Source organism: Copadichromis virginalis, linkage group LG10, assembly GCF_057382275.1.
Source record: "Copadichromis virginalis isolate Kocher_CV1m ecotype Utaka linkage group LG10, C_Virginalis_male_GT1.1, whole genome shotgun sequence".
NCBI classification, from domain to species: Eukaryota; Metazoa; Chordata; class Actinopteri; order Cichliformes; family Cichlidae; genus Copadichromis; species Copadichromis virginalis.
The window spans coordinates 32,534,492-32,558,347 of NC_140627.1; the positions used below are offsets into that span (position 1 = coordinate 32,534,492).

Below are 23,856 nucleotides of genomic sequence, written 5' to 3' on the forward strand. Positions count from 1 at the left end.
ATTAGCTACTAATAGCTAATGCTACTAGTCGTATGCTGCTAGCCCACACTAAATGAATCTGTCATGTCGTTTGCAAAACTCGCTTATTTTTAACTAGCTAAACTGTGTTTTACCATATTAAATATTTGCAATAGCACATTGTGCTGCTAAGTAATATTTATCATTTAGAACCCATTATATTTTGGTATCTGATAATATTAAATCAACACACTTAATGTCACTGGCAGCTCATTTATTAGAGTTAGTACAACCTGTGCCTAATCTGGGCTACTTTTGGCACTGATGGCTCACTTAAACAATGTTGTGTTGACCAAATGAGCAGAAAGTAATGAGGTGGTTCTAGCATGGGTTGCAGGAAGTTTAATGTGGACTGGATGTAGCCTAAACATTATGAGCCAGCCTTGACAAGTGTTATTTGAGCCAGATGTGGCCCAAACACCTGACAGCTGGTCCATATACGACTTGTGGCTGGTTTTAGGCAACCAGAATCACCCTGTGTCACGACTGCCAATTAAAACCAGACGTATTTATATGTGGGATATGGAAAGCTTAAATCAAAGATGCACACACTCCAGATGTATTATGCTGAAATATCTGTGAAGTTCAAGCTTTGTTATGGTTTGAATAGAAAATGAGAAGTGTGTGAGAGCTGGTGTGTTGATGAGCCCAGCCATATCAGCGAGTCTCAGAGGCAGAAGGTGACAGATGGCAAGAAGTTGAAGAGGAGGAACCTCTTTTCCCCGCTCTCTCAAGAACCCCCATCCCCACTCTTAGCCAATTAGCAGTGATTAAAACGGCCTCTTCCAGGAGTCACAGTTAATTAATAGCCTGAACGTGCTTCCAGTTCTTCTCCCTTCATGTTCTTTTTTTTGCTTCCAAATGCAGATGTAATTAAACTTCATAAACAGACAGCTGATTAAGTGCAAATATTTGCCCTCTTAAAGCGGGCGGAGCATGAAATGATTATAATTGAATCAAATGTTGTTTTCTTTTCTCTGTGTTTGCAGAGATTGAAGCCAAGGAGGCCTGTGATTGGCTGCGAGCGGCCGGCTTCCCTCAGTATGCGCAGTTATTCAAAGGTAAATATGAGACTGTTCAGTCAACTCCAAGATACCAGAGCGTAACCCCAGACGCCGTCTTATTGTGCCATTCGTCTTGTCTGTGTTTCAGACTGCAGATTCCCCATTGACATCGAGTGGGTGAAGCGCGATCACCACTTCCTGGATAAGGATGCACTCGAGTCGCTCTGCAGGTAACGAATGCCAAGCGGGAGCGTAATGCAATATTATGGACAACTTTCAGCAAGTTAATAAAACTTTAAAGTCAGCAGCAAACTTCTTAAGTATTTTTCGATCAGATTCTAACAGACCAAAAAAGTTCCCAGAGGATTTTCAAGATCGATGCATTTCAATTTCTTGGTACAAATACAAATTTTGGTACAAAAAAATCCCTGTTCACTCCTCTAAGCACTCTGGATCAGATAGTTGTTTTTTTTACTCTGGGACTATATGATGTCAGAGAGAAAGAATAGTTAAGTAATAATATGAAGCTATGGAGCTGAAAATGACTATAATACATGCAGTTTAATGTTTCAGTATCCTGCACTCATTTACAGGCAGGTCCAGTACTACTACAACTTTAATGGGCGTAGCATTTTTGTAATTTATATCATCATTATTATTGTTGCTGGATTTTAATTTTCTTAATTTTCAGATTCAGTTTGGAAAATGAAGACTAATTGTTTTTCAAAACTCGCCTGACTCTCTCTTCTCCAAAGAGCCCAAGGTTTTTTTTTTTATTTTGACCTCGCAGTCTTTGAGCTGCAACTGACTAAATATGGAGTGAAAATAAAAACAACAGCCTAAGGTTTACAAGAGTGATCGAGGGTTTTTTACACTGAGCACAAACACTCCAACAACAGTGTGATCTGTGCCTGATTAGATGTTATTCAGGAGAAGCTGGATGTTTGGTGCCTTGCTAAAGGGCTAAACTGTGCTGGCAAAGACAGAGTTCTTTCTTCACGTTCATGCTCCTGGTTTGGACATTAAACTTGCTGCCTCGTGATCCCAGAGTCATATTTTAAATCAGATTTTCAGGTTTGAACCACAGGTCTTTAGTTTCGTAGAAACTGTACTGAAGGTATTGATAAACAAGTACGAGCTACAGTGTGCCATTTAACCTCCATTCACTCTTCTTCCTCTTCCTCTTCCAGGAGGTTAATCACTTTAAACAAATGCGTGGAAATGAGGCTGGAGCTGCGGAGATCAAAACGCAGGGTGAGTCCTGAGAGTGAGCAGCGAGTAACTTGAACGCAACGGGGCGCTCATATCAGAACGGCTGGCGCCACGCAGGGGGGCTTCACGCCATGAAATCTGCTCTTTAAGCCGCACTTGGAATTCACTGATATCAGCTGATCGCTCCTCCTGCTCGATGCTTCGTTCTCTAAGAGGAAGTGTTTGATTTGTTTTTTCATGCCTGAGTCTTTATTGTCTTGTATTACCGTGAGGTCTCTGATGTCACGTTAAATTCATGCAAACAAACATAAAATAGCTTTTTTAAGCCAGGAAAGCGCTATCAACACTACAGACAGTGAAAATATTTTGACTTTTGGCCCCTTCTGTTGCATCAGGGACAAAACTTCTGCACTTCCCACGATGCAACTTATGCAAATACACCTTTAAACCCCACGCCATAACTGTGCAGTACAGGTTTGCTGTTAAAAACAGGCCATAGTTGTGTGTTTGTGTGGTTTTCAAACATTTTATGGGTTTGTCTGAATGGGCCATCATCATCTTCTTCTTCTAGGGAGATGACAGTGGTGAGGAAGACTTCTGTGCCATCAGCCCCAACTGGACCTACGACAAGCGGACCCAACAATGGCGACGCCTGGACTCCGCCGTGGATATCCTCCGACTGTCCCCCAACTCGCCTGATGTGTCGACATGCGATGACCACCATGATATCTGCTCCATCCACAGCTGCAGCAGCACTGAGAGCGAAGGCCACGAAGAACACCAAAAGAGACTGCGAGAGCCGACTGATGGCTCCACCGTCACCACCGCAAGCACCCCAGATGACCTGGAGAACAGCAGGAGCTCGTCCCGCTGCTCGTCCTCGAACAAGACCCCGTCCCTGGATACTTCTCTCAGTGGACCCCCCTCCCCCGGTGGAGGATCCTCCAGTATGAGTCTCGAAGCCGAGAGCTGCTACCCCGAGAAACCACCCAGGAGGAAGTGCACCACATTGCTGAGGAAGATGGAGAAACTGAGGCTCAAGGGGGTATCAGGTGAAAGCAGCAGCAGGGGTCGGGCCCGGCGTGTTATAAGCAGGCCTCTTCTCGTCCAAGACGAAGAGAGGATGGAGGGGCTCCACTGCACGTCAAGGTGAGGCTGTCCATCCTACCCGGCGTTGACTCCAGCATCATTAACCCTATGTGTCTTTAACTTGTACCACCCTGATTGTATCCAGTCTGCAGGATCAGCCCAGCAGTCATGCTTCTTCGTCGCCCTCGTCTCCTCACACCATCAGCAGCAGCAGCAGCAGTAACAGCCACTCAGAGAGCAGCAGCACAGTCAGCACGCCCAGCCCGGTCACTCGGGTGAGGAGCAACTGCAAACGATCCAGCAACAACGTCGTGGTTGGCGGTGGGACGAACCACACAGGACCAGAGGTCAGAGCATGGACAAGATTCCTCCAGACCTTTTATTTCATCTAATCCTAACCTTTTAACCTTGACCTATATAGACCTGTATAGTGACTGACTCTGTTTCATGTATTAAATCCTTTTTGTTTCCCGTTTCTGAATGGATTGTGATGTAACCTAAAACATTAGACCGTTCCCATCTGTCTTACTTACCAACAGCAAAGGTTTCTTCTTTATTCGCTGACTCCAATGTTCTCGTTATTTCTAGGACTACAAGAACCAAATCAACAACAACAATAACAACAGCCACCAGAACATGGTCTTCACGATCCCCCACGGACACAAACCAGGGACCTTTCCCGCCTCCCTCACGCACAAACACGCCAACCTATTACCCATCAGCTATGACACCTCCGTGAACTGGAGGACTGGGAGTTTCCACGGTTATCGGACGCGTCAGCCAAGATGCCATGGGATTTCTTCTCTGGCGACCGGGAGCATCTCATCCTGCGACGTTCCGAGCCCACTGCCTGTGCTCGATTACCGGTTGAGCGTCTATGACAATGTGCCTGACCACCGCCAGCTGTCTGAAAGTGAAGGCGGCAGCGGTGGAAGCGCCAGCGATGCAGACCGGATGAGTGAGTCGGAGGTGGGTTAAATCACGGTTACGGTATTTTTATTTTATACAATAAATAAGTACTCTATATAATATTACACTGACGTTCTTCTTTTGATGTGGTTTGGCATCATATTAAGGATATTATTAGGTTATAATAATATCCTTAATATGATGCCAAACCACCTTGTTGTTCAATTTATGTTTGTTCAGCCAATCAGAAGAAAATTGACATAAAGCGAAGGGGAAGGAAGAAACTGCATCTTATTCAGACAGAGGATGAACTGTCGACCCAGAATGACACAAAGAAGGATTATTTTGAAGCTTGACTCATACAAAGCCAGTGTAGAAGAGTCCAAGAAATAAATGTGGAGTTGGAAATGAGCATAATGCATCCACCTTTCAGTGTTTTCTGTATTGCTGTTTTTGGACTCCTAAATGGGACTGTATGCCCTTACAGGTGGAGACATAAGTTTCAAAATGACATATTAAGCCAAATAGTAATATGTAGAAAATAAGGACATCATTTATTTTTTACTATATTGTGTTTTCATAGAAAAAAAGCTTTAAAATTAAACCTTCAAATGAAATTTAAAACGGGTAAAAACAGGAGGAGGCGCCCTCTCAGTTCCCCTTTGGCTCTGCTGCAGTTCTGCAAAAAAGTACAAAATCTCCAATCAAAGTATATAATATTGTTGTTAATGTAATGGATTATATTAATTCTGCTAAGCTAAGCTTTGGTATCAAGTTGTAAACTAATCTGACAAAATCTAGAAGTCATGTAAAAGTAGATAAGAAATATTACTGAATTAATTAGAAAATGGCTTTTTATTTCTGCTCCATGAGTGTGGGAAAAATCCCAAAATTAAACCCTTAATATTACAAAATCTGCTAACTTACAAAAAGGAGAGAGATAGAGAAGTCATACAGCAGAATAATGTTTGCATGATATTTTCATTATTTGTGATTTTTGCAGATCCCACAGTGTGCCTTCAAAGCTCCAACAATGATGCTGCAGAAGATGCATTTAACTGAGTCTCGTATCAGCTGTAATCCAGCAATCTCTGCTATTAAAGCTGCTGTAAAATGCTTAAAACATGTGCAAACCTCTTTGCAACCTGACTCCAGCCCAGTTAAATCTACATCTGCTGTTAGTGATGCCTGACCTGTTATAAATGAGGGTCTCCATGTCGCTTTCCCTTCTTTATACTTCCTGTTTGTGATGGGTGGAGAAGGTGTAAACAATGTACTTTTTGCTGTAGTCACCCCAACCAAACTGATTTAAAAGAATAAAGCACTCTGCTTGGTTCCAGCCAGGTGTTCTTTCCATTACTGTACCTTTTGTCTCTTGCTTCAGTTCCTTTGTACATTTTTTATGCATCTGAGGGCCCCACAGTAAACAGGAATATGTGGGCCAAACATTAATTGCCATCTGGGCTCCTTCTTGTTGTTCACCTACTAAACAGAACACCAGTTAACTAAGTTATTCTTCTGACCTCGTTATCTCTCTCAGGTGAGCCGAGTGCTGGCAGGTGAGGACGTTTTCTCAGCTCTGGACAGCGTTTTGGAGAAAATCAGTGATCTCCAGCAACTGGTGTCCTCCTGGTCTGAAAACCTGTCTGAAGATGACAGTCAAAGAACCTCCTCCTCTTCCTGCTCTCAGGACTCACCTGCTCACGGCTCCTCTGCTGCCTCCCCCTGCCCCTCCTCGCCCCGCCATATCAACCTGGAGGTGCAGCTTTCAGAGGAGGAGGAGGAGGCTGAGAACTGTGAGAAGGTTACCTTGGAGTCGAACGCCGTATTACGACGGAGAAAGAGCAGGTGAGTGTAACGTGATTCAACATTTCACAAGCCATATAACTCAAAGTGTTTCACAGGTGTTGGTAAAAACTGATCAGGGTCGTTTAAAAAAAGACAAATTCAGGCTGTACAGACATTACTGGATGCTTGGAGAAGCCCTGGACACAGTGAGTGTAAGCCAAGTGTTAATAATGACAGTTATGGGGATTTACTCCCTCAGGCATCGACCAAAGTAAGAGTGAATTTAATGTCAGGCACTAAAGATAAAAGCAGCAACCTCATGCTGCATATTTGTTTTCAGATATAGCGCAATAAAAAGTTATGAAGCCTTTCAGGTAATGCAAAGTAAGCCATACTATTAGTGTATTTGCTCACGGGCACTGCTTCTTTCTCCTGTACCCGTAACAATGTGGGTGTGTGCACTGTTGCTGCAAACTAGTGTGTTTTTTACACCACTAAAATATCCCATTACTGGATACACCTGTCAGCCTATTCAGCTTTTTCCTATTTTCTGTCATATATATCTGGTTCCACGGGTGGATGTTCACATTAAGCACAGCCAAATTTTAAGGTTTCATAATGGTAATGAACTTTGAAGAGCTGAAGTAACGACCTCATTTTTTTCTGGATAATTTCTTTCTGACATCAAAGCTCAAAAAAAGATTTCTCGCCAGGTCTAAGCGAAAATTTGGAGTTATCTCAAAATTGTGGGATATTTCAAGATTGTGCGTTATTTTGTGTCACTGAAACCTTTCATAGAACAAACTGAAAGTTTCAAGTCAATAAACCAAAATTTCTGAATGAGAGGCGGGAAACCTAAAACACAAACACGTGATTTCTTCCTTAGGGGATACACTCCTTTGACTTAGTGCCATACTCAGGAGTTCGGTGCTGTACATTTTGATTGTGACTTTGCCTTACAATCAAGTGCATTTATTCAAGTGATTTATAGAATTAACCTCCAGTCATTTATTTTTGGACATATATGCAGTTGATTATGATTTTGCGGCTGTTTTGTTTTCTATACATAGATAATAATCTAGAAAATCGGTCTGTGCTTCCCACCCGACCCTTGGAGTATTGATAGCTGTAATATTTTTGATGAAGCCTTGGTATTATATATTTCCAGAGTTAAAGGCCCAAATCTGATGCTTTTTAAAAAGAAAAAAATGTAAATAGGACTGTAGTAGCAAATAGTTTGGACCCAGAAGGAATCAGAACTAGAAGATGGGCCTGTAATATAAATATATGTTAAAATAAGACTTTTATTATGTTCTAGCTGTTTTGAGCCTGACCCTTGTAAGTTTACCCAGAAAGCTCTTTTTTTATTTTTTTATCCTGAGAATGATCAGAAAACAGAGCAAACATCCAGGGTATTATGCTTGTTTAGGTTTGTCTACATCAAAGAAAATATGTCTAGTTTTCCCTTGGATTAGGCGTAAAACTGATTTGGCTGAAGTTTCTAACAGAGCTTGTGTTTTTCAACCACCCTATGTACTGTGAGGGCTTCTTCATGGCTTCATCAAATATTCATAAGTTATTCAGAAAAAAGGCAGCTGATTCTGAGGAGGTCCTTCAACTGTGCTGCTTCACGCCATGATACGGTTATTCCGGTGTCTCCAGCAGGGTGAGCCAACAGCTCCTCTGGTCCAGCGAGCAGAGCCTGCCCTCCCTGCCCTCCAGTCCAGGCGTGGAGAACCAGTCCGCCTCCCAGTTCCTCCTGCTCCAGAAGCTGTCACTTCTCAAACTCACCGCTCTGATGGACAAGTACTCCCCGTCCAGCAAGCAGGGCTGGAACTGGTAAGAAGTGTGAAAGGATGGAGCTTAGTGGGTGATTTCATGCATGAAAATAAAAGTTAAGTTCAGCGGAGGTCGAGAAGGTGAGAAAAGTCCACAGATGTGAGGAGAAACTTTTTCAAGGAAACAACTGTGGGAAGGAGGACAGGTGGGTGGGTGCAGGGTAAATATTTCAGGCAGCCTATTTAGAAAAGTCATTCATAATTCATTGCTCAGGTGCAACCTTGCCTCATCTGAAAACAGAACAACAACACACTTCAAGAGGAATAACCTCCCCCCCCCCCCAAAAAAAAACACAGGGAGGACTGCCAGTGGCTCACCTTGAGTCTGTTTTCCTGTGAAATTAAAGGAAAGTGTGATCTGTAGTTGTTTCTAGTTGAGACAAATCAGCAGTCTTAATTTACTTGTGTAGCATCTTTCATGAAGGTACGTGTAGCTCTGTGTGCTCCACTGATAGCTTGTAAGACAGAGCAAAATGTAATTGTAGTAATAAAACAATAAAAACTAAATGGATAAATAAAATACAAACATTTTAACCATGTAAGACCCAACCCATCAAAAAATAGCCAGAAAATTCAGATTTTGGGGGGGACTGGCATGTGTAATAACCCTATATCATGTTGTTTATGATATATTTTAATGATATTTATTATATAGTTTTTATATCACATTTGATATATTGGGAGGTTTTTTTTTGGCCATAACATTATTTTAAAAAACCCACGAAGTGAACGTAATAATGCACCTCTGGGTAAAAGAGGCTAAGTTGCGCTTATGTACCGTACACGTGAAACACCTGCTATTTAGTGCTAACGTATTTGCTTTTATTGTGAAGTTGTTAAGTCACAGGGGATTGACTCGCTTTTGGAGGTAACCTCAAGTGGCGACTACAGGAACTGTTTTCAGTGTTAATGCTAAGCTGAGCTACCTATCCGGTCTTTAAGTGATGGCGTGATGAATCCTGCTTCGGGGCTCACTCTACTCTTTGTTTATTAAGGCTGTTGTGTTTTTAACATGTTTTAATGCTTTGTAGCTTGTTCTGTTTAATCCCAACAAGCACCTAAAAACAGTCAGTGATCACTGTCGGCCTCTCTCGGTTTTATTACCGTTAATCATTTTAAAGCTCAGTTTTTAAAACCTTACGATGTAACTACAGCCCAACAGCAGTATATGAATGACTAACCTCGTATTGTGGATGGATTATGTCAGTTGCTCTCCCGACTAAAGTTTGGTGCGTTTACAGCATCCTGCCATGCGATTGCATTTGTCCCTAACCTTTGGGAACCCTCACGCTAACTTTTATCAGGTGGAAAAAAAGTTAGCGTTCATCCTCCAGCTTCACTGTGTTTATATTATGCTAACATAGCTGTGTCGCTAGCGGTCACGTAGCACATCATTATATACCAGCTAGCCCAACTTCAGTAACCCTACAAACGTCACTGCTGTTTAGTTTCCTGTCTTCATTTATGTTGGAAGTGATAGCAGAGCTGTACGTCTTAATTCGTTTCGGAAATCTCTCCGTCAGAACATGCTATATTATATTCAGATGAAAACTAGCGAGCTAACTTCCTGCTAACTTTTAACTCTATTAAATTTCATAAATTCGGCTTTCATGGATGCCTGGCTGTTGAACTTAATTGTTACACCTGGTAAAGCAACAACGCTGATCATTTTATTAAAGATGAAAGGATTTAGACCGTTTTTAACTCTCAGTGATCGTATGACTTCGGGACCTGCAGCAGAATTTGGGCCCAGGTTGCAGCTACATATTTATCAGAAAGCCCTAAATGTGGTATTGATCTTATTTCAGTTTTCAGTAGAAAGTGAATAAAGTTCATCCAAGTATATCAAACTAGTCATTTTATTGTAGAAGAACTTAGCTCAGTTTTTTTGTGTAATCAGTTTGAATCTTCCTGAGGTGGTAGGAGTGTATGTCGTGTTTTCAATGTTGCTATCGGAGCTTAACATGCAAGTTCTGAGGACAGGGTAAACACAAACGGATACCTGTCTGTTTATTAGGAGTGTTAAAGTCAAGCTTTACTTATGCTTTAAATGTAGGGCTTCACTTATTACTGACACACATGGCTGTAATGAGATCAGCGTTTCGCCTCCTACACTGTTTTTGGAGTGAACCCACGTTCAGAACTGAGACTAATTAATTTTTCATTTGAATAAAACATTCAAACATTCTGCTTGTTTACGTTGCTGAGCACTTAGGTTTTCATTATTATTAATATTATTATTATTGTTGTTGTTGTTGTTGTTGTTATGTGCTCTCTGTGAGCATGTGACCTGCTTGTTTTACGCTTTGGTAGAAAACCAATTTGTTTTTGGTCGTGGCTGTTATGCTCAATGAGATAAGGCTGGATGTGGGAATAGAAAACCCTCCTGAAATTACTCCTGGTAGATATTCCTCTTTAATTTTCAGGATCAGACGTGTGTTTGAAGGGAATAACAGGGAAAAATTCCTTTGTGGAAGCAGGTTGGGGAAGAAAGCTTCCTACGCTCCAATTTGGCATTTCAAACTGCTCCGCTGGGTTAAAAGTCTAATAAACGGCATGGAAGGGAAGGAGGAAAGCATTGCACAGACGACCTCTACGACATTACAGAAGAAAACATTAAGTTAACATTTGTGAAGCAAATTCTGAAGTCTAAATGACTTATTCTCACTCACATTGTGTGAAAATAATGTTCCTCTTTTAGCCGAACCAAATAAAGACGATGCTGTTGTTGGGACTGCGTTGGGATATGTTTCACCCCATCCATAAAGACCCAAACAGGTTTTGGTAGCAGGCTGTAAACAGGTCTGTTTCTGCTGTAAGTTTGGATATTTAAATACGGGACTCTTTGGGGATTTACCCACTTTTGGAGCCGGCTACAAGGAGATGGGCGCTCGTATGAACACATATGAAAGAGGTGTCAGTCTTACCTTCAGCCTTAATAACAAAGAGTTAATAAGTGTAGCTCTGTGTGCTCCGTCACTTCAGCACAGTTGGGAGAAATGCTCCAGCAATAGAAGAAAAACACCTCCAGGCTTCAACAGTTTGATCAAGTCTCCTCATTTCATTGATTTAATCACTGATGCCAAAGCGAGCTCTTGATGATTAAAAATATGGCAATTAACTGCTGATTGGGGCGCCTGATACTTGGAGGCACTTTGCTCAAAATAGCCGGTTTGTTTCCGAGAGAAGCTGCAAGGAAAAATGAAGGAACGGGAAAGGGAGTGGAAAAACTCTTAAGACATTTGTCCTTTTAGAGGAAGCTTCAGAGACGAGACACGGTTTTATAACTTTTAGAGATAATGAGCCAAGTAAAAGAGAAGAGGTTTAATTTATATTAAAAGACTGCAGTTTTATTCTGAGTGCACTCAGCACTACAATTCCCAGCTAAAAGGCAATCATTCAGTCATTACAAGGATGCTGGTACCAGTTCAGAAACACAGGGAAACTTTAACAGTCCTTTCAAAAGTTCAGATCTCTTTGATCAACGTCCACGGTTTCTGAATGTTTTTCCTGCAGCGCTGCTTTGAATGGCACACACATTTTAGCAACCACCAGAGACTTATGCAATCAAAAACTGTTTATTTGGCTCTCCCTTCAAAAGGAAACACTTCCAAACTGCCTTTTTTCCCCCCAAACACTCGACTGGTTGAGATTACACATTCTTGAAATGCCTGCAAAATGATTTCAGAGTATACATTCATTTCCATAACTTGTCTGCGATTTTTATATATTATATATTTCACGGTCTAACAGCGGCCTCTCTCTCGCCTGCAGGACTGTTCCCAAACCCCCGAGGAAGACCAGGCCGATGGAGGTGAAAGGCCGACGAGTGTTTGGGGTTCCTTTACTCCTCAGTGCCCAGCAGACAGGAGAACCCATCCCCCCCTGCATCCTCCGAGCTCTGGTCTACCTGAGGACCAATTGTTTGGACCAGGTAAACCAACAAAAACCTGCAGGGATTGAAGAAGCTGTGTTTAACAAGCTGTGTCAAAAATGCAGAGTGCCGTGTCATTCAGTGGCCATTTGTGTTTTATTGAAGTTGAAGAGACAATATTTTTATTAAGTTTCACGGCCACATGTGCTTTTGGTGATACTGGGAAACAGTTTTAGTGAAACTGGCTTTTAAAAATCAAAATATAACCCTTAAAGTGGCCTTGTAATGGAACTGGGTGTAGACTGTGATGAAGGCTGACTAGTTCCATAAAATAAACGTTAAGAATCACAAAGCATCGTGATTTGATTCAATTTCATCAAATTTAGTTTGATGAAATAAAAGTTTTTAGTAGTTTAACTGTTTGTTGTTTACTACTTTTAACCCCAGTTGAATATTTCTTGAAAGTTAAGAGGAATTGAAAGCGTTAAGAAAAAGCGTCTGCTGCAATCATGCACAATAGTGTAAAATATGACAATAAGAACGTTTAATGTCTTTTACTTCCCCTCAGGTGGGCCTCTTCCGGAAGTCGGGGTTGAAGTCTCGCATCCAGTACCTCCGTGAGCTGGTGGAGTCTGACCCAGACGGAGTTTCATTCGAGGGCCAGTCCGCCTTCGACGTGGCCGACATGCTGAAGCAGTTCTTCAGAGACCTGCCCGAGCCAATTTTCACCAGCAAACTCTGCGAGTCCTTCCTCCACATTTACCAATGTGAGCAGATAACACTCAGTTCTGATTGATTGTCATGAGGGATCAATGGTTTGCTTTCCTAACATGCATCTTTAATAAGAGACAGTTTAAGGACTTTAATCTTGCCATAAAAGCATCTCGTCCCCTTCTTCATGCAGATTTTCCAAAGGATCAGCAGCTGGTCGCGGCTCAGGCGGCCATTTTGCTGCTTCCGGATGAGAACAGGGAAGCGTTGCGGACGCTGCTCTACTTCCTCAGTGATGTTGTGGCTTGCGTGGATGAGAACCAGATGACTCCCACAAACCTCGCCGTCTGCCTGGCGCCGTCTCTGTTCCACCTCAACACCCTGAAGAGGGACGCTAATGCAGCTAGGTGAGCCGAGGCCAAGAAAACGGTCTTAAAATGTGTTTCTGGGGCATCAGCAGGCATCGGTTACCTCATCGCGTCTTCTAAGCGTCTTTTAAAAATTGACATCAGACGTTTCTCTAACTGTGAGGAGTCACACAATCTCAATATGGAAAGAGACGGAGGGCGTGAGGCGTCTGACCCACATTGTCAGAGTTATGTAAGTTTTAACAGCAGTTACATAAAGAGCTGGAGGTGTGGAGTCCACTCTGCCTGTATCTGTGTGTGTGTGTTGCTTTGGTTTTGGCCTAAAATGAAAGCAGATGAAGATCAGAAGAGCTGGGAGATTTCTCTGAGAGCTGTTCCTCTGCTAAGCAGCTTGTTTTGCAGCTTTTAGCCCATTTACTGCAAATCGTTTATTTGATATCTTGCCTGGAGTAGATTTTCTGACACGTCTCATCCTGTGTGTCCTTAAACATAAAACCGAGCGTCGTTTCCTCCTGCTCAGAAGTCCGTGAGGTGACGACGTCAATGCTGTTGTGGTCAAATTAGATAAAACTAAAGTAGCCTCGAAATCTTACAGTTTTTTAAATGATTGAATCGTTTTGGTAGCTTTGCAGTCTCTGTAGGTACCATTTTAACCCCTAATAACCAACAGTTAACTTTATGTGTGCCTGTTTATCTGACAGTGGGCAGGTTGCTCATTGAGGCGCTTTTTCTTCCTCATTTTTCCGAAGCTCTCTGCTCTCACAGATCTCATGACTTCTGGATCTGATCCATCTTTTTCATATGTCTCTTCTCTGTTAGCGAGAACCCGTCGGCAGAGTGTACACTTATTACATAAGCTCCACAGATTTCCATCTGACCTCAGCTTCACGCAGTCAGATGAATAAGTAGATTTTCTGCCGCTCATCTGTTTCATATTCAGAATGTGGTTTAGAAAACAGGAAAACTAGATGATATTCAACAGTATTAGAGTTCATTTTTTAAGGAAAGATCCAATGTAATTGTATGGAAGGCTCATGACTTGGCTTGTGCCGCTTTTGAATTCTCGTGTTCGGTATTAGAGAGAAAATGTATTTCTGTCATTTTTTTATGCAAACGTTCAGCAGTGATTTGTTGGCTGTAGTTAAGGCTCGGAAAGTCGCTTTTTAGGAAAACAAGTCACTAAGTTGGCAACACTGCATCCTGATCAAGCCTCTCTTTTGAACCACGTTAGCTCCTGTTAGTTTTGTTAAACCAGGATTAGGCTGGACGAGCTGTTGGTTTGTACCTTCAGGAAGTCAAACAGTGAAGCTGCATGTTGCATCTTTGACCGGCGTCGGTGATGAAACATGAGACGAGCCTCACGCTGAGACTAAAAAAGGCTGTTTCTTTGTTGTTGTGTTTTTTAATAAACTGAGAGGCGATACTGATGTAAACATGACGGAAACATTTGCATGTTCACGGTTTCTTCCATAAAAATGGAGGAAACTCTGGGAACAGCTGACACCTACAACAACTGTCAGTCCTGTCTTGCTGTGTAAGTTGTATCTCTCTTTTCTTTTCTAACTTTCTCTCAGCCTTTTTTACATAAGCCACTTTGAATTGCCGTCTTGTTGAAAGGCGCTACACAAATAAGCGTCCTTTTGTCTGTCAGCCTTCCTTTCTCTCTCCACCCTCGCTCCGCTCATTCTCTCCTCATATATCTCCTCCTCTGCCTCCTCTTTCGTCTCTCATTCGTGTAATCACCCTTCTTTCAGCTTTTCCTCTCTCTGCCTTCTTCCTCCCTCCCTGCCTTTCCTTTTCATCTCCACCTCTTCCTCTTTCCACTTTGCCTCTTTTCCTCCCTTCAGGCTGACGGGACGGATGATGGAAGTGACACAATCAGCACTTTGTGCCTCCCGTTCTCCCTCGAGCTAAAGTCCCGGCCCGTCAGAAATCGTGTCACACTTTGTGCTGGGAACAATAACTCGGGGTGGGGGGAGACTGCCGCTCCCACAGATCTATGAAATCTCATCTGGTGTTTCTGCTCTGACAGAACTCACCACTCCCACAGAGTTATACTCTCTTTAATGCATCTGACCAGCTGGGCTTGCTGGAAGTACCGTGTAATTTCTCAGTTAAAAAGAAAAAAAGAAGCTCATCTCTCATCCGCCACAAACTAAAACAACTTGAACTTTCTGTGAATACATCCAGTCAGCCTCAGTCGGTTCAGTGCAAGGGTTTTCCAGAAAACATGACCTTCTGAAGGTGGTAATTCCTGATATATGCACAAAGCCTGAAGCGCTGTGACACTGACACGTCCCCAAAACAAAAAGCATAGAGCTGCAGGGTTCCTGTGGCTTCTTACAAAAATCCATTCAATTAATTTGATAATAACATTCATAATGTTTTTGCCCCCAAACAAAAACTTACTTGACTGAAATCTACAAATCTTCCTGCCAGTTTGACCATATTCCTACATAAAAGAAACCCAAATGAATAAAACTGTTTTTAAACCTGATGACTGTAATCTGACAGAGGCATGAAGTTTAAAACAAGAAGCTTTGACGGCATGATGCTGGGTGGAGGATCAGAGTGAGGGAACCATTATGGAAGGATTATTCCCGCTGAAAAAACAGTTGGGAAGGAAAACCAACTTTGTTCTCGGTGACCAACCCCGAGTACTTAAAGTACTCCTCTAATAGGAGATGATAACAGGATGTTGAACTTGCTCCTGTGGTGTCGTTGCTGTAGGTCCGGTCACAGGAAGTACAGCCTCGGCCGCCCGGATCAGCGAGACCTGAGCGAGAACCTGGCCGCCACCCAGGGCCTGGCTAACATGATCACCGAGGTCCAGAGACTGTTCCAGGTACCACCAACCCGATGCAAAGGACGTTTCTAAGCATGAAAATACATTTTTGAGAGATTAAAAGATCTAAATCATCTTTCTGCAGCTTCCAGAGTTTTGGCCCGGCCAGAGTCTAACCGCCAGTGATGACGTCTTCACTGAGGAGTCCAGAGGAGGCCTGGTTACCTCGAGTCAAAGCGGCGGTGAGGAGGACTTGGAGGAGAGAAGGCGCAAACTGCAGCTGAGCACCCAGCAACTCCTGAAGGAGGCCAGGGAGAAGAGCCGAGGCTGGGAGAGCCACCCGGCTCCAGATCACGTGGAGCTGGCCTACAAGAAGGTGAATGTGGGGGGGGCGGGGGAGGAGGAAGTGACATCACCACGCGGTTTCTGTGTCGCACTATGAAGGCTCGAAATTAACCTTAAGGCCTGCCTCTAATTTATCATCTCTGCTCATCTTCAGATGGACGATGGCTGCCCGCTGTGGATGTGGCGAGGCTCTGTGGAGGTGGACGCCGCACAGGGGGAGCTGCTCCACCGGCTGCTGAGGGAGCAGCAGCTGTGGGAGGAAGGCCTTCATCAGGCCGCCGTCATCCAGACCTTGTCCAAGGACGCAGACGTCTACCGCTACCTCCTTCAGGGCCAAGGCCACGGCCTGGGCTCGCAGCCCCTACAGGAGCACCTGCTAATCAGGTAATGAGCCACAGCGAGCCCGCGAGCGCTCGCCTCGACCTGCTGAGCTGTACGGAGCGGGGAGGACGGGGGAGTTGAAGCTGAAAGTACCCTCAAAGTGTCACTTTGAGTTACACTGAAACAAAGCATGCCTTTTGTGTGCGTGAGGTTTGAATGGGGGGGTTGATGAAATTTTAATCCGAGCCTGAAGTCAGATGAGACGTGACAGTATCTGTGTTTACAGTTGGCCCGCGTCGCTGGTGCACCTTCAGACTCGCCTGCCGCTGTGAGCGCTGTGAGCATGAACTCAGAGTTACCCTGACTAAGAACTAAAAATCACCACTTCTGCATAATGCATCCAAACGAGGTCTTTTACTTTCACCAAATCCCTCACGGACACCCAACCAGAACATTAGTGTGGTCGTGAGGACCCGTGGGCTTCGAATGAAAACGTCAATCTTTAAAAAATAAATAGTTTCATTTGTTTGAAGGAGGAAAAACACTGAAAGCAGCTGGTCGGGGTCTATTTGAACCACCTTTGGTGTAACGCTTAATAAGTTCCCCAGCTGATGGCTTACACTGAAGCACATTTGCATTTATTTACAGGACTTTCAACACATATTCAACAGAAATGAAATAAAAATGATATTTAGCACAAAGAAGGGTGATTGTAGTTTGGTTGCAGGATTTGTCTGACTGAGTCCTTTTGCTTTAGAGGCTGCTTAGTTTAGATGTCAACGGCAAGACAAGCATCACTCAGACAGCGGCAGATTATCCCACACAGTAAAAATAATGTTGTGGGAGCAGAACTTTGTAACATGAATCGCTCCCTCCTCAGGATCTGGCAGGCAGACCCGTCCTCCGGCCTGACGTACCTCTCCTCTGTGTCTACCGAACTCCCCGAGGTGCTGGCGGAGGGGATCAGGGTCCACACCCACATTTGCCTCTACCTGCTGGAGCCCACAGGAATCAGGAAGACCCGACTGACACACCTCTGTCGCACAGATACAAGGTGAGGAGACGTTTTAAACTGATCTGAGCCGCAAGTAGAAAGCATTTAAATTTGTTTACAGTAAAGTGGCCAAACGGTCCTTTAAGTTTAAAGGCTGAAAGGTGAATTGTGCAGCAACTACACAGAGGCCGAGAGGGTTTAAGGCCGTGAGAAGCCTATTAAAAGAAATATCTAGAGAGCGCGCTTAGTCCATGTTATCTCTCTTAATTGAGCCCGTTCTGTGTTTTTGACCTCTGCCAGCACCCATCTGCAGTTCCTCCCTGTAGGTGAGCAGATGAGAAAAAGGAGGAGGAGGAGCAGGTCTCCTCCTCATGATTCATGCCCTTTGAAACTAAGTTGCTGCAGATTTTCTGCTGCTTACATGATCAGGCTGACTCTCGGCGGAGCCCTGCAGCTCCATTTGTCTATGCTGATTAAATGAAACTAACCCTCCGTGCCACAGAAAGCAGGTGGCGGTGGCGCTCTCTTATCCCTGACATTGAACTACACGGGAAGGCGCTGTAGGCAGCGACACTGATTCAGTGTGTGGGAGGCACATTTCTGCCAAAATGTAAGCTCTCAGGTTTGATCTGGTCGAGCTAGTTCATATTTCTTTTATTGATCCTTCACAAACGAACCAATGGTGATCTATCCTGTACCTGACGAGACATTATAAATGATTGTAATTACTATAATAAATCCTCAGGGAACCACGAACAGCTCCACAAGATTCCATAGATGGAAAAAAAGAACTGGGCCACACCTTTTAATCTTTGAATTTGGATGTTTTAAGGGCTCAAAATCTCATCTGGCATTAACATCATCACAGAAACTGCACCAGGAGCTTCGTTGCGTGGGCTTCCATGGGCGTAATGTGCACGTGGTACAGTTCTTTTGTCCATATAAAGTCTCAATAACTACTGTGGCACTGCTCTGGGAATAAAATAAGACACAAAATTAGGTACAATAACTCCCCTGGGAACCATGAACATCTCAAAAATGTAATGGTGACTCATCCTTCCTCCTGCAGTGGATTCAAAAATTACAAAAACATAGAGCTGGGCGATATGAGATGTTTTTCATATCACGATATGTTTTTTTCATTTCAGACGATAACGATATCTATCACGATATAAGCCAAATAACTATATTTGTAAGATTTAAATGTGCCGTTGCTCACAAGTAAAATGAGAAATAATCAGCAGCTTGTTTTTATTTAAATATTTATTTCCCATAATAAGTTCAACAGGGTAGATGTACTTAAGGAACATGAGACTTTTTCAGATAAATAAAGGCAAATATTACAAACTACACAAAAGGCAGCCGCTAAAGCGTTTAAGTTTCAAAACAGAACAAACGAAACAGACTAAATTGTCAATTCCACTTAGAAACAAAATATTAATTCTAAAAATAAATCTTAGTTTGTTTTACAGAAGAACAGACAAAACTAACTTTTGTCAATATCAAATAAACTGAGAACTAAAAGGAAATTCTCAATCTCTCCTTGTTGTATAGCTTAGCTTTTCAAACAGTTTTAACAGTTACTTTAGTCTGACAAAAGCCGAATGACGAATTAGCGCTTCCAGTCAGAGACTGAGGCTACGTCCACACGTACACGGGTATTTTTGAAAACGGAGATTTTCCGTTTTCGTTTTAAAAAATAATCCTGTCCACACATAAAGGCAGAAATGAAGGAAAACGCTGCTATGAACATGCCAAAGCAGCAGGTGGCGCTAGATTTCTAACCGTGCCGAAATGTTGGCCAATCAGAAGTCTAGAAGCCTCGGTGGGAAAAAGTAAACAAAGCTGGGGCATAGAAGCAGAACCGAGTCGTATGTGTGGAGGGACAGTAACTGTGTGTATATGTAAGCATTTAAACACTGCAGAGAGTAGAATTAACAGTATTGTAGAAATTCATTTCACCGAAACAATAACGTGGCGCACAGTGTGACGCATGCACCAGTTTATTGTATTTCCAGACTTGCTTTCGGCACATTTACAGTGCACGCTACTCTGTTTTTGTCAGACTTGAAATAGCCGAAATACCTTCACACTACGGAACTTCTTTGGCTCTTCCGTTCGACAATCTCTCCGGCGTTGGAACCATCATCTGTTTTCTCTTCGGTCACGCTCGGTTGATTTTTCTAGTCGGCACACTCATTTCCTCCATTACGCGCTGGCTCCATTACCCGCTGGCTGCTTCCCAAACAAACACACGTGCGGCTTGGCACTTGTGCTGTACGTAACAAGTCACGCGACATGACGCTGCGGCTGTGATTGGTTCGGCTCTGCGCTACTTGATTTGGATTGGCTGACCTTTTTTTTTTTTTGTTTGTTTTTTTTTTTAAGAGGACAAGAGCGGCGAAGTCTATCGCGATAGCTTAATTTCTCTATCGAGTAAAAGTTATATCGCGATACATATCGTTATCGTTCTATCGCCCAGCTCTACAAAAACACCAATAGTTTTTATTTTATTGCATTAAACAGCCGCAACCCACTTGCTCCGGTGTCCTAAATGTGACGACAGAAGTGATGTCTCAGCTGCTTACAATAGGTATCCTTGAATATTGCTCCATCCTTGAGGACGGACTGCCGTGTAGATTTGTTCCTGGTTCTCAGAGGAGTGACCACACTGACGTTGGTGTCATGGACTCATTTCTGCATGTAGTATTGGCGCGGCAGCTACGACAGCAGTGTCGAGCAGAATCCATAATGCCAACGTGATTATGATCATTCTTTCGGAAACATCTCTGCACATGTTTCATAGCAGTCCATAAGTGAGAATAGGGTACATCCCCTGGGAACCATGAACAGCTCTACAAAATAAGTAACACAAACCTACAGGTGGAAAACCTGCACCACTGCTCCCAGAAAACCGTTATACACCAAAGCTTCTGCACAAAGCTCAGGATGTATCCTCTGGAACCAGAAACATGTCTATAGAACTGCATCCAGTTTTTGATGAAGACCAGACCAATCAATGCTGTCCATAGAGACACAAGCATCACAAATAAAATTTCAAAGATGCAATTTGTCAGGATTTTCTACCGTTTCACTTTTGATTTCCTAATTTTCCCTGAATGTCGCCGTGTGAGAAAATGAACTCCAGTCAAAGAGTGAAAATGGTGATTTGCTACATGAGACGAGGGCAGAGCAGCAAAGACGGGTTTGATCTCTCACTGTGTGATTATCTCAGCAGGCGTTTCAGTCGGCCCATTACGACTGAAGTGAAAAGAAGCGCACAATCACACACTCGCGTCTGCTTCTGATGAGTACGTGCTGAATAAAGAGCCGCCTGTGAAACTGAAACTTCTGTATGCGACGTAGAGCGCATACAGAGGCAAACATCGGCCCACTCGCGCTCCTGTTACGCAAGAGTGATCACGTAAGAAAGAAGTGAAAACGCCCAGAGGGATGAGTGCCTTCACTCTTCCCGTTGTCCAACTTCCTCTCGCCTTTAATTTCCTCTCATCTAAACATCTGTGATGCGCCAGCCTGTCTCGGGCTTATTTGCTGTGGCATTAATTTTAAGTGCTTGTTAGCTTTGAAGGCAAGACAATAGATCCACTGCATCAAGGTCAGCGGGGCTTTTTACAGTACAGGGCTGTGAAGGAGATCCTATCGCCTCCAGAGGAAATTAAACACGTTACAGCCTCAACGAGGAGGGAGGGAGCGGGGAAAGCAACGTGGATTTTCAGGCTGAAGCTCAGATGCTCTGTTACCTGTTCTTAACTCAGGTTTAGATGATGAGCCTGCATAGAAGAACTTATAAACAAGAACTGCAGAAATGTATTTAAGGGACTTCATACCTCAGTCAAAATCTCTGAATACCTTCTTTGTCGTCTCATCCAAAGCTCTCAGACATAAGGACAGACTTGAGTTTTTGATGTGCCTGCCATGCTTCCTGCACTGACCCCTGACTAAAAAAAAACAAACCAAGACCATAAAACATTTGACCAACATTCGAAACAGTCTTGGTGCTCATTTGAGTCCAAGCTTTAACAAATCCAGCAATGAAATACGTCCGTTAACAGTCTAAAAAACAGAAGGGGGCAGTACTTCCTCTGTGCTCTGGCTAAAACTGCAGCCCCCTGGTGGCCCACGCAGGTACTGCAGGTGTGCCCCGATAAGTCATTTGCAAAATATAGCTTTAAAAAAAAGTCGTTAGATATTAAAACATAATCCTCTGGATAAAGCGATAGAAAATGCCCAAACCGATCCCAGGATCCAGTCGTTTGGGGTTTCAAAATCAAAAAGGATTTTTTGAGTCCTGCAGGCCACCATCTCTCAGCTTTTAATAAACGTGATGAAATTGTGAAACTGAAACTACGTTTTTTTAAGTATGGCATTAGTACTTATTGTTAAGGCCTTTACACACCCGACATGTGAAGTCCGTGCCCATTTCTTTTGTGTTAAAATGATTTTTTGGTCTATTTAATTGGATTAATTTTGTTTTTCTGATTTTTATTTATTTATTTATTTATTTATGCAGCGAGCTCAGTGTGTCCACACGTCACACGACAAGTTTGAGCTGTAAAATCCACGTTCCACGTTTGTTCCTAATGCGCTCGGTGTGTATCAACCTTTATTCCACATTTTTGAAGCTATTTTTGATCCTGATGTGAATCCTGATCTAAAGCCATTGATGGAGACTTGAGTTCAAAATCAGAGGATTGAACCAGCAGGCCAGTGTAAGTCCTGAACGACAGGTGTCGCCACTCAGGCGAAACCTCATCAGAGCTGATTTAGGAGCATGTTTTTCGAGTGTCATCTTTTCAAACTGCTGCTGCGTCTCCCTGAAATCCGACGCAATCGTAAACTTTTTGGTCCTGCTGTGGCGGCAAAACGCAGGAGGTTACAAAAATGAACAGCAGCAGACATGATGTCACTTGTGTTGTCGTGCGGAGACATTTGTGTGCCTGTAACGGTGTAATAGTTCCCCTGTCCCACCTTTTTCCCGCTGACACACCTCCTCTGTGTTTTATCTTCCAGGGGTCGGTCGCAGGAGTGGCACAGCAAGGTGAGCGGACTCCGCCTGGCCTCCGGTCTGCTGGCCATCAAAGACTCCTTCAGAGCCGAGTACAAAGAAACAAAGATATGAGCCCATGCAGAGAAAGTCAGGCTCATCTGGAGCGCTCGTCCTCCTCCTCCTACTCTTCTTCACGTCTGGCTGAACTGCAAACCGAGCAGAATGCAGGACGAAACGGGGCGGACCGCACCGTCGCTGTCCTGCGTCTTTCTGGAAGTTTGAAAACTCTGCCGTTGGAGTTTTCTCTATATGTTTGCTTTTTACTGTGGGTGACCTTGCGGATTGCCAGCAGCACCTCTGCACTCCCTGCTGTGCCTGTTACGCTTCACACTCAAGTTCACACACAGACACACAAAAATGCAAAGCGTGGCGAGCTTTGACAAAGGACGTTTTGATGGGAGGGTGAAAAAGCTGAGGCTGGTTTGACTTTGAGGAAAAAAAGGAGCAAGTGTGACTTCTGCAATAATGGCATCACCAGCAGGAAGAGAAGGAGGCAGGGGAAGCTGCCGGGACAAAGTCAGGAAGCGAGGACAGAAAACATCAGGAAGCAGACTTTCGGCCACCAGAGAGCGGCTGCTGTATCAAACCTGTGACCGAGAACAAAGAAAAGGAACGACGCCTTAAAAGGACATCGAAAGCTGTGAAGTCGGCTCGACGGTTCTAGAGACGGTCCGGCTAAACCAATCGGGAAAAATCTGAGGAGAGACGAGCAAATCATCTTTCTCGAGCTTGGCGGGGACTGCAGGGCGGTGATGCCTGTAATAAAGGGGACTTTCTAATGCCTACACACACTTTTTGCCATCACCGGAACTTCTGAATTCGCTCCTGTGACGGTTCGCAGACGAGCGATATCTACCTCTACACGGGACGACGCCGCGGTGGTGAAAACTCGGAGGCCGAACTCCAGGATTTTTTTTTTAACTTTGTATTTATTCTTGTACAGATCTTCGAGTGTTGCTTTTAAAGCCTGCTTGACCTGAATACTGCATGAAAAAGTCATTAAATTCTATATCAGATTATTTAACTTTAAAGTACATCTGAATACAAATGTTCTATCCAGATATGTTATTTAATTCCTGGCTTTGTGTGTGAAACATATCCGTGCCAAACACCTAATTAAAATGTTTATTTCTCCTCAAACCTGCTTCCTGTTGTTATTTCTCCCCCTCTCTCTCCTCTGTGACTCGTCTGAGTGCCAAACAGATTACCGACTGTAATTTTGCGGGAAGGCGGGGGAAACAGCAGACAGCGTGAAGATGAGGTGCCACACTGCGCCACTGAAGCACAAGAGATTAATAAGTATGGCAGTGCGATCCAAAAAAACCTTCCAACCCTCACCTCTCCCTCCTCCTCATAAACATGCAATGTATTATGCAAATCGTGTCTAATTTGCATATGGCTAATTTGCATATCTTATTGGTTCATCTCTCAGATCACATGGTTAAACTGCTGATAAACGCGATAAGACGGAAACGTGAAGTAAAAATACTTATCGGGGCAAAGACGTCGTGCCCCGGTCCAAACAGGCTTGT

At 43.5% G+C, this 23,856-nt stretch overlaps 1 protein-coding gene across 3 annotated transcripts in view; it reads left to right on the forward strand.

Moving 5' to 3' along the window:
• The window catches only part of LOC146700816 (rho GTPase-activating protein 7), a 111,308-nt gene extending 87,844 nt beyond the window's left edge, over positions 1-23,464 (forward strand). For 2 of the 3 annotated variants that reach the window (XM_085471059.1, XM_085471061.1), the window contains exons 2-17: positions 1,008-1,079; positions 1,171-1,252; positions 2,213-2,276; positions 2,806-3,383; positions 3,469-3,670; positions 3,912-4,292; positions 5,773-6,080; positions 7,683-7,859; positions 11,633-11,792; positions 12,301-12,499; positions 12,637-12,850; positions 15,542-15,656; positions 15,742-15,972; positions 16,096-16,325; positions 17,143-17,316; positions 22,288-23,464. In XM_085471059.1, coding sequence (XP_085327185.1) covers positions 1,008-1,079; positions 1,171-1,252; positions 2,213-2,276; positions 2,806-3,383; positions 3,469-3,670; positions 3,912-4,292; positions 5,773-6,080; positions 7,683-7,859; positions 11,633-11,792; positions 12,301-12,499; positions 12,637-12,850; positions 15,542-15,656; positions 15,742-15,972; positions 16,096-16,325; positions 17,143-17,316; positions 22,288-22,396 — 3,296 coding nt within the window. In that variant the 3' untranslated portion in view covers positions 22,397-23,464. The remainder of the gene's footprint in view (positions 1-1,007; positions 1,080-1,170; positions 1,253-2,212; positions 2,277-2,805; positions 3,384-3,468; positions 3,671-3,911; positions 4,293-5,772; positions 6,081-7,682; positions 7,860-11,632; positions 11,793-12,300; positions 12,500-12,636; positions 12,851-15,541; positions 15,657-15,741; positions 15,973-16,095; positions 16,326-17,142; positions 17,317-22,287) is intronic. The other variant, XM_085471060.1, reaches the window with a different exon arrangement.
• The last annotated feature ends 392 nt before the right edge of the window (positions 23,465-23,856 follow it).